The sequence below is a fragment of the Heteronotia binoei genome, chromosome 7, assembly GCF_032191835.1.
Source record: "Heteronotia binoei isolate CCM8104 ecotype False Entrance Well chromosome 7, APGP_CSIRO_Hbin_v1, whole genome shotgun sequence".
Taxonomy (NCBI): Eukaryota; Metazoa; Chordata; class Lepidosauria; order Squamata; family Gekkonidae; genus Heteronotia; species Heteronotia binoei.
Window position 1 is genome coordinate 41,354,769 of NC_083229.1, and position 15,627 is coordinate 41,370,395.

At 41.3% G+C, this 15,627-nt stretch overlaps 1 protein-coding gene across 1 annotated transcript in view; it reads left to right on the plus strand.

Moving 5' to 3' along the window:
• Window positions 1–576: 576 nt before the first annotated feature.
• VIRMA (vir like m6A methyltransferase associated) overlaps window positions 577–15,627 on the plus strand; it is a 45,964-nt gene continuing 30,913 nt past the window's right edge. The window contains exons 1-4 of the mRNA XM_060243497.1: window positions 577–709; window positions 8,041–8,156; window positions 14,228–14,314; window positions 15,243–15,291. Coding sequence (XP_060099480.1) covers window positions 647–709; window positions 8,041–8,156; window positions 14,228–14,314; window positions 15,243–15,291 — 315 coding nt within the window. The 5' untranslated portion in view covers window positions 577–646. The remainder of the gene's footprint in view (window positions 710–8,040; window positions 8,157–14,227; window positions 14,315–15,242; window positions 15,292–15,627) is intronic.

A 15,627-nucleotide genomic window follows, 5' to 3' on the forward strand; every position in this document is an offset into this window, starting at 1 on the left:
GCATGTTGGCACCCTTACTAGTCTTTCAGGGACCAAAGAAGGTCCTGTTCATCTGCCATCTTTTAAGACCAACAAAGTTTTATTCAAGGTGCGCACACGAAAGCTTACCTTTTAAATCAAACTTAGTTGGTCTTAAAGGTGCCACTGAGTGGACTCAAAATTTGTTCTGCTCTGTTTATGTGCAAGCACAGGGCTGTAAAGAAGTACGCTGCTCACATTTACTTAAAAACCAAATCAGTAAACACTGTGTGCACAAGGTGATCCTCTCATTGGGATGAGCGTGGAAAGCAATTAGATATGAGTCCAGTCAACCTGAAAGTTTTTGGTCTCTAAGGTGCTACTGGACTCAAATCTAACTCTTTTACTGCAGACCAACACAGCTGCCCTCTGAAACTATCGTATTGGAAAGCAAGAATTTCTTCCCGCCTGGCCTTGTGCACGATTACTCAGAAGTAAGGCTCAGTGTTCAATGGTGCTTACTCCCAAGTAAGCGCCTCCAGGATTCCTTTTTTTTCTTTGCCGTAGCCGCTGTAGCCTCTCACTAGAGATGCCCCGGCTTCTCGTAACAGTAAAAAAACGCATGCGCAGCCCTCTGTGACTCTGGAAGTACTTACATTTTCAGGGCAAGTGCTTCCGCCGAGGAAAGATGGCGGCGGACACAACAACGGAGCTTCTGTTTTTAGACACTTTCAAGCACCAGAGCACGGAGGTAACGAGGCCCGCCACGGCTCATTTCTTCCCTTAATCCGGGATTTAGGAAGGGCGGGATAACGGGGTGTTGGTCCTTTTGCTCCCCGACTGAGGCGCCTCGCTTGTGCCAGAGTTAGAATCCCGGGGCGGAGCCAAACTCATTTTATCTTTATTAGTATACAAGTGGCTGTGACCCTCGGAAAGCAATGATCGCTTTGTCCTTCGCAAGAGGTTTTTGGTGCCGCACACATAACTCGCGCCCATGTTTAACAGTTGCAGGGAGCATATTTCACGTTTCTTGGTACCCCGTACATATTTTGAAGAGTCCAAATAGTCTGATACCCGGGATTCTGCACCCCACTCCACTATAGCCGGCAGTGTTTTGAGTGTTCAGTGTTAATCACTTCGAAATAATTAGTGTTCTGTGGACCTTTTTTTTATTGGTGTGTTTAATAAAAAGAGTAAGTGGTTGGTTCCAATTATAAGAAGTAAAACCGAACCGCCTAAAGGACATGATAGAAGTTGCTGGGGGGGGGGGGGGCGCTCTTCAGTATAGAGGAAAATATGAATTGTCTAGAAAAATGGAGAAAACAACTAAAAAGGTAAAATAACTTAAATGAGGACTATGTGTGCTGTAGAAAGCATGGAATATTGAGAGTGGCTAACCAGAGGAGTTGTAAAACAGTACCAAAAGGAGATGGGGGAGTTGGCATGCTCAAATGCTTTAGAGCAGGTGTGTCAAACTCATTTGTTATGAGGGCTGGATGTGACATAAATGAGACCTTGAGGGGTCGGGCCATGTTGGGTCGAGCCACGTGTGTACCTATTTAAAATTAGGTAGAGATATAAATTTTATAAAGAACAGAGAGAAACACAATTTTTTTGAAAAAATTCTTAAAATGTTAGCACTTGGTCTTAAGGATGCTTTCTTTGTATCTTTCCTATGGAAGCCAGGAAACTGGGTAAAGGAAGTTCTGGCTCTTTCCTTCCTTCTCCAGGGGATTGGGGGGGGGAGCCTCAGCCAATGGAGAAAATAGAGGCTTTGCTCTGTAACTCCTGAGCAATTGAGCAAGCCTTGCAAAGCAAGCTGTTATGCAGAAGGAAGCAAGATATAGGAAGTAGGAAGCAGATGACAGCCAGTTGCTGGGGGGGGGCTAATAGGAGCCCTCTGGGGGCCTGATTTGGCCCCTGAACTGCATGTTTGACACCCCCGCTTTAGAGTTTATAAAATTGTGAAAAAGAAGATTTAAGTGACTGTCAGTGGCATCCGTGCTGCAGGGCCCCCGATGAAATAACTCTGTCTAGCTATTTATCTTTACCAGCTGGGGGATGTATGGAAGGAGTGGAGGCAACTGATATCACTAACTGCAGAATTAGAGTTTGTTTTTAGGTTATATTGTTTTATTATGTGAATCTGATTTTAACCTTGTATTATTGATTCTTGTTACCTGCTCAGAGCCCATTCAGGAAAGGGCAGGCTATAAATCAAATATAATACATAAATAATAAATAACTATGTGTGAGATTTCCAAATTGTGTATCCCCCCAAACACAATTCCTTATGTGCCCCCAGTTTATAATCTCTTATGCATTAGAACTCTCACTGAAATTCATATTTATGTATTGAAGGGATTGGAAAAATCTTAATTCAGTATTACTCATTTTACTTTTTGATAGGGTAGTTAAAACAATTAAGGGATATGTGGAGTCTGACCGACTTCATTGTTCTTCATGCGTATGTTTGACATCAAAATGATTGCAGCCTTTAGTGGTTTATTGATGAGTGAAAGCATCTGCACATAAAGCCATCAGAATGGGTGTTAATTGCTTTTTGAATAATATGAACTATTAAATAATCTGCATTTTGTTGTAACAGTGTTATGTTTTTATTTATGAATCGGACTCAACTGTGTGACTGAACAACAACAATGTGATACTGGATCAGTGTATTTGCAGTCATGAAGTTCTTTCTGTCCATGTCCTGAGATGGAGACTAGATCCTAGGCTTTTCCCTGTGCTAGGAGCTTGAATACAGTGAGCCAATTAAGTTATATACTAAGTGGAATAACTGAACACTGGGATACACCTGGCATATTAGTACTAGGAATGTCAACTCTATTCTAGTCCCGGTGATTACAGAGAATCAGCCTGTAATGATCTTTTATAATTGGCTGTTCTTCATAAACCGAAAGCACAAGTATACAGTGCCAGGAAAGTTATGTGGCTTAGTCCAAGGAATAGAGTAATGTGCTCTCCAGATACTTGGTGAGACATCTTATGTGCCACAATATGCAGAATTTGCGCATATAAACCCATTAAAATATATAAATACATTTAACTGTGTTCATTTTTTTTTCATAGAGAGATGAGTCTGTGGATTCCAAATGTTATGCATATTTCTTTGAATTTGTCAGTGTGCAGAACCATGCAAACGTGAATCACTGAATGATGTGGTTGTTTACATTGTATTATACTTTTTGATCTTTATCCATTAGAACATAATACACAACAGACTTAAAACATGTGAAGATACATGTATGTACATGCTTATAGAGAAGCTTTTGTTAGATGGATTACAGTATTTTCAGATTGGAGATGGCCAGATGAAAGATGCTTTGTGGTTGTTAGAACAAGAGTTCTTCAAAACAAACAGTTCTTACATTCCTTCCAGAATAGTCATATCTAAGACTTAGTTCTTTTCTTGAAAAGAAAAGAATATTTGTTTTGTATGTGCAAATGTAGGTTGCAAGGGTATTAGGGGAATGTAAACACTATTCCGAATGTTTTTATAACAGTAATAATAAAGCTGGTCCTTAATATTTTCATATACCGTGCAAATATATTGGGCACCATCAGTCAAGCTGGAAGTTAGGAGGGTTTTTTGCTTGAGGTTGTACTATGCAAGCTGTCTTAGAGCACAATTTACAAATGATTTAGGAAAGATATTCTGTCACTTTTTTGTCAGCAAGCCTTACTTATGTTGTGCCATGTTACATATTGTCTCAAATAAGTAACTGTCAAGCCTTTAACATCTTGCACATGTATCAGTTAAATACACTATGTCCATTTAACATATGCACTTTGTTAAATATGGATAGCTGTGGTTTGCCAGTGTTTGCATAAGGTTCAGTCAGCTGAAGAATTTTTAGTTATTAATAAGATTTCAGTTTACATGAAAAAGGGAGGTTGGTTTTAAAAAAAAAGTTTAGGTTTAGTTTTGTATTTTGCCCCAACTATAGGTCTACAAATTTAGTGGGAGACCACTTCAGCTTGCTGTATTGATTAGCCATTTTTACAGTTGGGAAGCAGTTTATGCTACTTGGTCTCAGCCTGCTTTCCCCATCTGTTTTTGTCATAGTGAAAAAATCTATAATGTTCCCTTTGTAGTATGATCCCAAGAACATTTACTTATAAGTAAATCTACTCAAATGATTGTTTTCCATTTAAATAGGCTTAGTCATCTTTTCTCAAAGTTAAATGTGCATTTCTTTTAATAGTTCCTCAAGTAGCCCTTGTTATATACTAAGTTGTTTTTTAAAAAAAAATTCCATAAAAAGAAGTAATCAAAGTGACTGCATTCAGATTTTACAATAAGCTGTACTTAAACTGGTTAGGCAGGAGCAAGACTTTATTGCTACAGTTGCATGGCTCCTTGTTCTTCAGATTCCCTTTTTGTGCAAAGCTTGATATAAAACTTCTAGGTCAGGCTCCAGATAGTTCACTGTGATGTCCACCTGCAGTCATTGTGATGTCCACCTAAAGACAACATGATGAACTGGCATTTGTTTACTCCATGTATTCTGGGATTATATGGAGGTTTAGCCATTTCAGTTACAGTTTTATGAAAAGCTGGGTTAAAATATCTTAAATGAATGAACAGAATCCTTGTTTGTGTGAAGTAAACAGACTCCAGTTCATGGGCCTGTATGTGTCCAGGTGTTATGGTGAATTGAAGTTTGGTCAAGCTGGAAAGTTTTGTGTTGTGTTCTACGTGAGAAGAGCAGTGGAAGGAATGTGGGGCTTGTATGAACACAGCAACAAGCTATGTTCAAGCCTGTTTGGAGTATAACTGCAGCTTGTTACAACATCTAAACACAACTGGTAGCTGAGGTTTGGTTGGCAGCAGCCTGGATCCAAAGAACTGTGTAACTAGTTTCACTTGAACTCTTGTATTTATGGTTTTCAAGTATTCCTCTCTTTCTCATAACACAAGGTGTTCAGAGTCAGCTAGTAATGTGGTGTTGGGGCCTTCTGCTCACAGGGGGAAAAATCCTATATAAATGAACCTTGGTTATGCCTTTTGGATCCTGACCATTAGTGTAGCCTGCCACTTGCAGGTTCTTTCAGGTTTGACACAGATCTGGTAATTATTGTTCTTTTTATATTGCTTTCCAGTAAGCTTTTATACCTTAAGGCAGAACTTTTAAAACCAGCTATTTTATTTACTCTGGTGTATGGAATTCTGTCAGAATTCTACTTCATTACTTTCATCTGCCAAAGCAATAAAGGAAATCTTTATTCTGAATAACTGCATTTTTTAAAAGTTGCTCTCGGTGGGGAGAAGGTTCACAATGGAGTTGGATTGCTTAAAGATACAGCACAGGCTGTGCAACCACAGCTTTAGCTGAAGCTATTTTATTCTTATATTGTTCATTTTATAGCAGTTTCTTATGGGCTCAGTGCCTATGAAGTGCACTCAAAGAATTTTCTATTATCTTCAATGAAAACTGCAACTCTGGTGGGTCAGAAGGGCAGGCTGTTCCTTTCATTCAGCTGCATAAAGTGGTCCACTTGTGAATCAGCATTTTGGTGTACATTGAAGCCAGGACCAGCTCACCAACTAGGTAAACTAGGCGGTTGCCTAGGATGCTGGGAGGTGGGGGCACCAAATTGGGCTCCCCCCCTCCCGGTGCCCATGGCAAACACCTCCCTCCCTCCCGCCCCATGCTGCCGCCCTCCTTCTCTGTGTGGCACTGTGCGTTCCCCCCCCCCCCCCATGTGCTGCGCTGTGCTGCACCAAGGCTAGTTCTTACTGACTTTGATGTGGCTGGCACGGCTTCGACTCCTTTGAAGAGTCCGCGACTCAAGAGGAGACTACACTCCCTTTCCTTGCATTGCAGGCTCTTCAAAGAAGTAGAAGCCATGCCAGCCGCATCAAAGCCAGTAAGGACTAGCCTTGGTGCAACGCAGTGCGGCACGTGTGTGTGAGGGGAACAGAGTGCGGCGCTGCCTGGCAGCACCGTGAAGGGAGGGAGAATGGGGGGCGGTGGGCAGGGAGCCTGTTTGGGGCGACATGCGCCCACAGGCTGGCACTGATTGGAGCTCATCAGAAATTCTGATTTGGGGTATAAGTGTTTTGTGCTTATGTGCAGTGCAGGCCCCTAGAACTTGTGACTTCACTAAAGCAGACAAAGCCCACCTTCCATATATATTGGTTTGCCTGATGCCTGACAGTTCCCCTATTATGATTTGTTCAGGAAAAAAAGGAAAGTTGGTGAGTCTTTGCTTGACCACATTTCCTTGGTGAGTCACAAGATATCAAATAGTGCTGTAATGTCTTTTCCCCCTATTTTATGATTAATTTACCATTTTAATCTTAAAACTGAATTCGCTGCATAGGCACTTAGATCTTTAGTGTACATAAAATAAAACGGACATGTTACTGGAAGTAGACTGTGACGTTGCTGAGATCTTGGTTGTTTCCAGTAAGAATCTGGTGGTGGTAGATTTTTTTTTTAATGTTCTTCTGATTTAGTTGAGTACTTTCTCCGGAAACATTTCCCTGTGCTTCTTGAAATACAGTGCTTCTTGCCAAGAAGATTTGAGTGTTTTAAACTAGTATGCTATGGCCATTGACTAATGCAGTAAAGCGTGATAAACTAAACACTTCAATGTTCTAGGTTCAGTCCCCGGCATCTCAATTAAATGTCAGGTAACAGTGCTTGAATAGAACATTTTCTGGAGAGTTGCTGCTAGGCAGGTAAGTTTTTATTCAGAACAGCTATGCATACACCTGCTTGAAGCAGCAGACAGTAAAAACAATAAAATCGTGAAAACAATACTACAGTATACAAGATATTAAAAAGGCCAGAGATGTAAAACAGCCAGCAACCTAAAATGATATTTATAAAGCATTCCCCAGGTTAGAAGTAAATAAACAAAAAAAGCACTTCAAAGTGATGGAACCTCTAGTAAGTACAACTGAATAACCTTAAATAAAAGCAGGGCTTGGGAAGGGATTCTTGACTATTGAGCTGAACAGTACCGAAGGAGGTGGTCCTTTATGTACACCAGCCTCAAGCCATTTAGGGCCTTAAAGGTAAGAACTGGCACAATATTAAACAGTATTATGTTAGATAGACACTGTGGTCTAAATATTTTAAGGCAGCTTCATGTATTGCTTGTTCCTCTGTTGTGTTTGCATGCCTTCTTTCCAAATGTTCATGAGTATTCAGAATCAGAGTGGCTCATTTGGTGGCTTGGAGCATTCCCTTTCTCTGTTCGTATGCATAAGAAAAAGATGAAAGCTCAACTGACGTGCAATACATAGAATTTTAAAAGTTTAATACAAATTGGGGCAATTTTTAAAAAGACAAGTGCTAATTTATACCACACCCTTCAATATCTGTGTTAGAAATCTGAGAAGATAATAGCGCTGTTGAATCAGACAAGTAGTCTGTCTAGTCCAATATCTTGTTTCACCCAGTGGCCAGCTTTGATGCCAGCCAGCGGCTTTGATGACCTGCAAACAAAGCACAGGGGCCAAGACCGTCTCTGAAGTTATCTCCTGGCACTGTTATTTAGATGCTTGCTGCTTGTAACTATGGAGGTTCCCCATTAGTCACCAAGGCTAAGTAGCCATTGATGGATCTAAACTCCATGAATCTGTCTAATCCCCTTTTGAAGCCATCTGTGTTTGTGACCATATCTGTCCACTTGGCCATGGATGCCATCATTTAATTACTTGTTGAGTAACGAATTAGTTTCTTTTGTCTGGCCTGAATCTGTTGCCCATCAATTTTATTGGGTGTCATTGAGTTCTTGCATTATGGGAGAAGGAGAAGTTCTCTCTGTCCACTTTCTCCACCCCTTGCATAATTTTATAAACTTGGGTCTGTATGTCATCCCCCCCGCCCCACTCCCGCCTTGTTCATTGCAAATGGCAAACTGTGTGGTTGAGGGTTTCGCTTGTCAGGAATAATGGGGAAGATATAGCTGTCATTCCTCTAAGTTAATTTCTGGGCCATGCATTTTCCCCCATTAAGGCAGCTTAGTATACTTCCAAAGTGCTTATGTAGCAAAACTAAGGAATATGTTGCTGTTCATGCATTTTATTTTCTTTGTTTTTAGCAAAGTACCAACGTAGATGTGGTTCGTTTTCCATGTGTGGTTTACATCAACGAAGTACGTGTCATCCCTCCAGGAGTAAGAGCTCACTCTAATTTACCTGAAAATAGGGCTTATGGGTAAGTGCAAAATACTAACGAGGCAATCGACTTCTGCTAATTGAACAAGAACCTTTGATTTACAGGGTGATTTCTCAACAATTCAGGTGGAGGAGTAAGTTGTTACTCCCATTGTATAGATGGCGATTTTTCTGAGAGAAAGGACTGACCCACAACTGTACAATACAATAACATGGCATCCCCTCTATCATAAGTCATAATGGAGGTAGGCTTAAACTCAGATCTGCCTGTGTGAATTACAAGAAAATCCCTTTTCTGTCTAGGGAAATGTGCTGACCTTTCCCCTTGGTAATAACTGCTCATTCTTTATGCAGTTCAGCAGACATCTTTCATGCAGGCCTCATTTGTTGTCTGCTTATCACTCTAGCTGTCTGCATCAACTTGGCTCAGTAACTTACTGTAATTTTGTGTTTGCCACTGACCCCTCCTAAAGCCCTCTGGCATATTCAGAGTGTAGGGGAAGGGATGAACAGGTCTCTCTGTTTGCACTGAACACTGGAAGAGGCAGAATAAGGTGATGTTACTACTGCTTTGTCCATATATTATGCGTGTCTCTGTGTGTGTCAGAGGACTTTGTGGGGTATTCTATATTGTGTTGGCCTACAGAGCATGCAAAAACAGTGCAAGTGTCTCATACTGTTTCAGAGTGCTCCAGGTTCACCAAGGCCTGAAAGAACCAGTATGTTTGTTTGTTTCTTAGAATATTCTGCCTTCCTCTCCAAAGCAGGCTCAGGGCGGCTTACATATCAATAAAATTATCATATAAAAGCAATTAAATATAAACAATGTCATAATAAAACATTTAAAACAATAATGGGTGCTATAACAACAATTTTAGAGATTGTAATTATTTAATGATGGCAGAAACTTATCTATATAAGGAAATGTGTCCTGGCCAGGAAGGGGACCATCACCAGAAGACAAGAGCACTTAACTCTGGCAAACTGGTGACTGTATTTGTATGGGCAGTGAGAAAGTTCTGAACAGACAGCATAAGATCGGTTTGCAAACCAAGCTAGTTAGGACTGTCTATAGCTTGTGAAATTCAAAACTATGATTAGATGGTAGGAGGGAATCTGTGTGCAAGAGAGGTTAGTGTGGAGATCAGGAAACAGGACATCTGAATTGAACCTCAGTGAACTTCATAGGAGAAATCTGAAGTTGACTTTCTTGCATCTAAAACATCAAACAAATGACTGATTCTCAAGAGAACAAGAAGTGTAGGCTGAACTCTGCTCTTGCACATATTGTGAACTGCCAGTCTACAAGATTTATTTATTTGTCATTTTTCTGTTCTGCCTTCAACATAGTTTTCAAGTTGACTGTCGAAACATTCTTTAAATTTTTGTTTAAATCTAACAGCCACACATAATTATTAGAATTTGTTCAATAGATTGTAGCTTTATTAATTTTGTTCTTGTTCAGTCACACAGTTGAGTCTGACTCTTTGCGACCCCATGGACAAAGTCACACCAGGCCCTCCTGTCTTCCACCATCAACTTTGTCAATAAGAGTTAATTAAAAAGTTAATATATATATTTTTTATTATTTAAAAATACAGTAAAACCACTAAAAAGCCCCTTTATTAAAAGTCAGCACTAAAGTATCTCCAGTTCCCCAACCCAAATAGAAGCAGGATCCACAGCAGAACAAAGAGCCTCCACAGACAAGTTACATAGCATCATAGGTTTGGGAAACTAAAATGTTTTCTCTAGACACACAAAACTCAGAAATTAGTTGCTAGGTGATGAAAGTAAGGGAAGGCACTTCACAGATAAGGCAACACAGGAGAGCAGAGTTTTTGATGAAGATGATAATAATTGGATAGATTGATAAGAGATGTTACAGAAACACTTAGCTCTGATTTTAATCTATAAATGAACTGGAATAATGCCATATTTCACTCTGCAGCATTGTATTTAGCATTGAGTTAGAAATTATAGTAAATGAATGACAAGTGTTGTGTTATGGTCGGACAGTCATGTTTCATGTAAATGGCTTTAAGGATTGAGTTTAGTTTTATGACAGTTAAAGCCCAAATATATATTAAGGTGTTGGCTTCCTTCAGTCTTAATCTTGAGAAAAAATAGTGTAAGGGAAATTATTATTTTAATTAGTAAATTTTTATACTGCCGTTCCTTCAGTCAGGGAAGCATATATTTTTCTTCCCTCTTCCATTTTGTTTTTTCAACAGCCATGTGAAGTGAGTTAGGCTGAGTGAGCTAACCTGGTTTAAGCTCCCCCAATGAGTTTCCTTGGCATAGTGGGATCTTAACTTTGGTCTCCCTTATCCTAGTCCAGTGCTCTATTACACCATATTGGCTTTGGTATCCTTCTGAACAAATGCAATCCTGAAAATGTGTTCTAGATACTGTGGGTTTCTTCTGTCATATTTTAATTAACCCCCCCCCCCTCCATGCTGTGCATGATGACAGAGTAATGGTCCTATTTTTAGTTGTAAGTAAGTAAAAGTAAGTAAAATTTTATTTATATCCCGCCCTCCCCCGCCACGCAGGCTCAGGGCGGCTAACAACAGCAAAACAACAATACATTTAACAAAACATTAAATTAACCCCAAACCGATTAATACATTAGTTAAAACAGTTACTAAATCTAAAAACATTAAGTTAGATCTGACAGTACCGTTATTAATCGACGCTATGCCTGTCAGTTTGTGAATGATGGCGGATCTCCAGACTGGACCATTTTGAAGTTTCTCTGTGGACTTGGTCAGCCGTTCATGAATGCCTGTTTGAAAAGGGTGGTCTTGCAGGCCCTGCGGAACTGATCAAGGTTCCGCAGGGCCCGCACCTCCTCTGGGAGTTGATTCCACAAGGAAGGGGCCGCGGTAGAGAAGGCCCGTGCATAGGTAGTCCGAAGTTTAACTTCTTTTGGCCCAGGGGTGGTCAATCTGTTTTTACCTACTGACCTCAGTGCTCTCTGGGGCTCATACGGGGAGAGATGGTCCCTCAGGTAGGTCGGTCCTCGGCCATATAGGGCTTTAAAGGTAATCACCAGCACTTTGTACTGGACCCGGTATACAATCGGCAGCCAGTGCAGTTCGCGCAGCCCCGGCCGTATATGCTCCCATATGAACAAAAATAATGTTGAGTTGACAACAGCTCTTGTAATTTATTTCATGTTTTGTAAATGGCTTTGTGAACATTTACATTGAAAGGCAATCTGGAAATTTTGCAAATAAATACAAATGTTAGTGAAGTAATTGGAGATCTTTAGATTTGTTAAGTATGTTAAGGAGGGTGACGATGATGATAAGGGGTCTGGAGACCAAGTCCTATGAAGGAAGGTTGAAGGAGCTGGGCATGTTTAGCCTGGAGAGGAGGCATCTGAGAGGTGATATGATCACCAAGGATGGTGTAGAATTGTTTTCTGTGGCCCCAGAAGGTAGGACCAGAACCAGTAGATTGAAATTAAATCAGAAGAGTTTCCAGCTCAACATTCGGAAGAACTTCCTGACAGAGCGGTTCCTCAATGTAATAGGCTTCCTCAGGAGATGGTGGGCTCTCCTTCCTTGGAGATTTTTAAACAGAGGCTAGATGGCCATCTGACAGCAATGCAGATCCTGTGAATTTCCCCTGTGCAAGCACCAGTCATTTCCAACTCTGGGATGATGTTGCATCACGACGTTTTCAAGGCAGACTTTTTACGGGGTGGTTTGCCATTGCCTTCCCAGTCATCTACTCTTTTTCCCCAGCAAGCTGGGTACTCATTTTACCAACCTCAGAAGAATGGAAAGCTGAGTCAACCTTGAACCGGCTACCTGAAGCCAGCTTCCGCTTTGGGAGGCATTTGTGGAGTTCTTGCATTGTGCAGGGGGTTGAACTAGATGACCCTGGAGGTCCCTTCCAACTCTATTCTATGATTCTATGTGGTGAACATGTCCCAAAATAGACACTCATTGAAATATAATAGTGATAGATATTGAATGGACAACTTACCTTTTGGATCCAACAACAGTATTACTGTAAAAGCTTTGTTATTCAGTACTTGCTTCTCCAGAACACTCAATCAAGTGGCGTTGCTCAGAAGACAAGCTCCTGCCCCTCAAGCACTATACTCCTGGGTCCTTGGGCTCATGAGTGCCCTCTCCTCACCAAGGTTTCCACTAAGGTGCGCTAGGCTTCACTAATGCACATTTTCCAGCCTTACAGTGCAGAGAGTTTTCTTGCAGTGCTGGGTGATGGTCTGAGTGACCCTACCTTCCCTCTCAGCCGGTGCCTGACCAGCAGGCTCTATAAAGGGCAGGGGTGGTGTGAGCTGCCAGCTGCTCACTGCTCCTGCGTGCTCTGTCATCCTGTTGTCCTGCCTGGCCAGCAAAACAGTGACAACCTCCGCGAAAAACCAGCCTCGAAATTAGTAACAAACTATATCAGTGCTTTATAAATAGAACCAAAACAATAACATAAAGTGAAATTAATCACTGAAGGTAAACAACAACCACACCCACCCCAAAAGTCTCAAAGGGCGACTGAACGCCAAATGAATCTAATCCCGTAGTCCAGGTTGTGGCAGAGGTAGGTTATTCTTTTAAGAAGTCCCAACGCCCCACAATGTCTTCCTGGCCAAGCTGCCTGGCATATCCTCCGGCTGCTGCTGTGTCCCAGCCATCCTTCAAGACAGCAGCTGGTGAGTGAGTCGCCCTCTCCTCCATGGGCCTCCCCCTGCCAGCACCATTGGGAGGGCTGCGGACCCCTTACTGGGAAAGATGGTGGTCAGAGGGGTAGACTTGCAAGCTGGTGCACGGGTTCCTGGAGTGGTTTTGTGGGCCCAGGCTGTGCTCTGGATTTGTCAGGGGGCAGCTGTAGGCCCCTCGCTGGGAAGGATGGAGGTGGGGGGGCTAGCTTAGCCGGGCTTGCAGGCTGGCAGGTTCCTGGGGTGGTTTGGTCAGATCTATCCCATAAAAGCCTTATGACAGGCAGACTTGTTCTCTAGAGGTCAGGCCTACTGTAAAGCTGACCAGGACACATAGACCTGGTCTCTGGAGGCCAGATCTACCCCATAGAAGCCTATATTTGTAAAATGAAATAATATATTTAAAAATGTAGGCCTGCTCACCACTTTAAGATTAGTAGATCTTTCGGCTCACAAGGTAGAATTTCTGCTCACAACACTGCACAGCTTAGAGGGGACATAGCATAGAATTGATGCCTTTGGCTGTTACTGGGGTTCTGACAGTATAATATCATTCTTGGATGTCTTCTTCCCCCTCAGCCTGTCTCAAGCTCTCAGGAGTCAGCTCTTGCAGAGGCCTCTTGGGCAACCTACCTGCTTGTCTGCCTTGCTATGCAGGATGGCTCTATGGCTCAGGAGGAAGTGTCCCACCAGGCATAGTGGATATTGCTGTGGTGTTCCCAATGGTGGTTTGGTCACTGTGGATTCCTCTGGGTAGGGGGTCCAGAGCACAGCAAGAAGCCCAAGTATCCAGCATGTTTGATTAACCAGCAAAAAGCACTACCATCCAATTCCCATGAGTGCCAGATAATAAAGCTTTTGCTGTTCTAGGTTTAAAACATAAAGTAATTAGATCTAAATGTTTTAATTTCCCAGCTTCTGAAATTAGCAAAGGTTATGATTGAACTAATATGATTGAACCATACATATACTGGTAATATTCTGACAGCTAAGGAGTGGCTCATAAAGGTCTAGCATGACACCAAAATATTCACAGAAACTATTAGATTTAAAGATGGAAGCAGAGAGAACATTTTGTAAATGTAGGATCTGTTTTTGCAGAGCAATATTTCATGGTATGTCTAATTTTTTGGTTTTTGTTATGTTATGAAACTGGTTTTTGGTTTTGTTGTGGAATGTATATATATATAATTACTGTATAAAATACCCTGATGAATCTGAGTCCTTATTCTACTAATATAAAGCCAGGAATAATGGCTTTGCAATTTGAAGACAGAATACATTTTTATGAGTTGGGAGGTGTTTTTATCTTCTTATACATTATTGCATATGTGATAATCAGTATTTCAGAGCTTGGCTGTCTTGTTTATCAAGCTTCAGCAGAATAATTTTTTCTTTTGCTTTGGCTCTGTTCCCAGTGAGACATCCCCTCACACATTTCAGTTAGACCTGTTTTTCAACAATGTCAGCAAGCCAAGTGCCCCTGTATTTGACAGGCTGGGAAGGTAAGTGCTTATAAAATTACTTAATAAACACTGGCTTTTACTTAGGTCTGGAGCTACAAATAGCGCCATCTATGGAGATTGTGATTTCTGATTTGCTGCACTTTGCAGGGTGATACCTTTTAGCTGCCTCTTCACCATTGCAAGGCCAGTGCCTACCTAATCTTACTGTTCTGTAACCACTGAAGAGCATTTTTTATGTAAGACGAAGAAACTACAGCAGGGCAGTGCAAAGATGAGATTTTCTTCCAGTTTCCATGCTCTCTGGGAACAGAGAAAATCTTGTAAGAAAGCATCTGGAATCCAAGAACAATGCCTTTATTTTATAGAGACAACTAGGGTTGCTGCTGTGCTTTGTGTCACTAGCATGCTATAGTTCCTTCCAAAGACATATACACTCAGTCTTCTGTTGGAGAAATGTTAAAGCCCCTGAGATGAGTTGGTTATGATGCCTTGTGTCCCTGTTGTGTACACCTGCTTATTCAGTGGCTTACAGATGAAGTCCCAAGTCTGATTCCAGCCCTACCACAGTCACAGGAAGTGCTAAGGGCAGTTAATGCTGCTTGGGTGGCTCAAGGAGTGTTCTCCTCCAGGGCCATTGTATAGTGCAGTGTGTGATGACAAAAAGGACTGAAAAGTGAGGTCAGATGTCATCTGGTAGAGCTTCACTTTCCAGGAATGGGATGGGTACTATAACAGTGAAAGACAGTTTCCATGGGTCTTTCTTAAGACGAAGGCAGTTGCAAAAATAATACTGGTTGGAGTGCCTTTATTCTGCAGTTGAAATAAAATCTGCCATCCTGGACTCCAGGTCATTTTTTATAAGGAAATCCTTAGGTGGGACAGGATGCTGGTGTAAATTTGATTTCTTTATGTACTTGATGTCATGGTTTGTTTAATCTCTGACACATATTGCTCTTTTGTTTAACAGCCTGGAATATGATGAGAACTCTTCAATTATATTTAGGCCCAATGCAAAGGTAACTGTAAACTCTGATGTTGACCCCTTTATTTTAATGCAATTAAACAAAAATCAGAGTGTTCTCAGTTCAGTAAGATGCCTGAAACGTGGACATAAAGTGTCTGACTGGCTGTTTGGATGCCACTTAGCATAGCTGACAAACAATAGAACAAATATTTGAGGAATTCTGTATTTTGTTATGTGATAGTCTGCTTTTCAAATTCCCATTCTTTCTTTCCACTTCAGGTCATGTTTTCAGGCCTCTGTCTGCCACTGTGAGGACTAGAAACTTGAAAAACTGGAGCAAAGGCTCTTAAGACTGCCATAGATATAGGCATTACCACTACTCTAATTC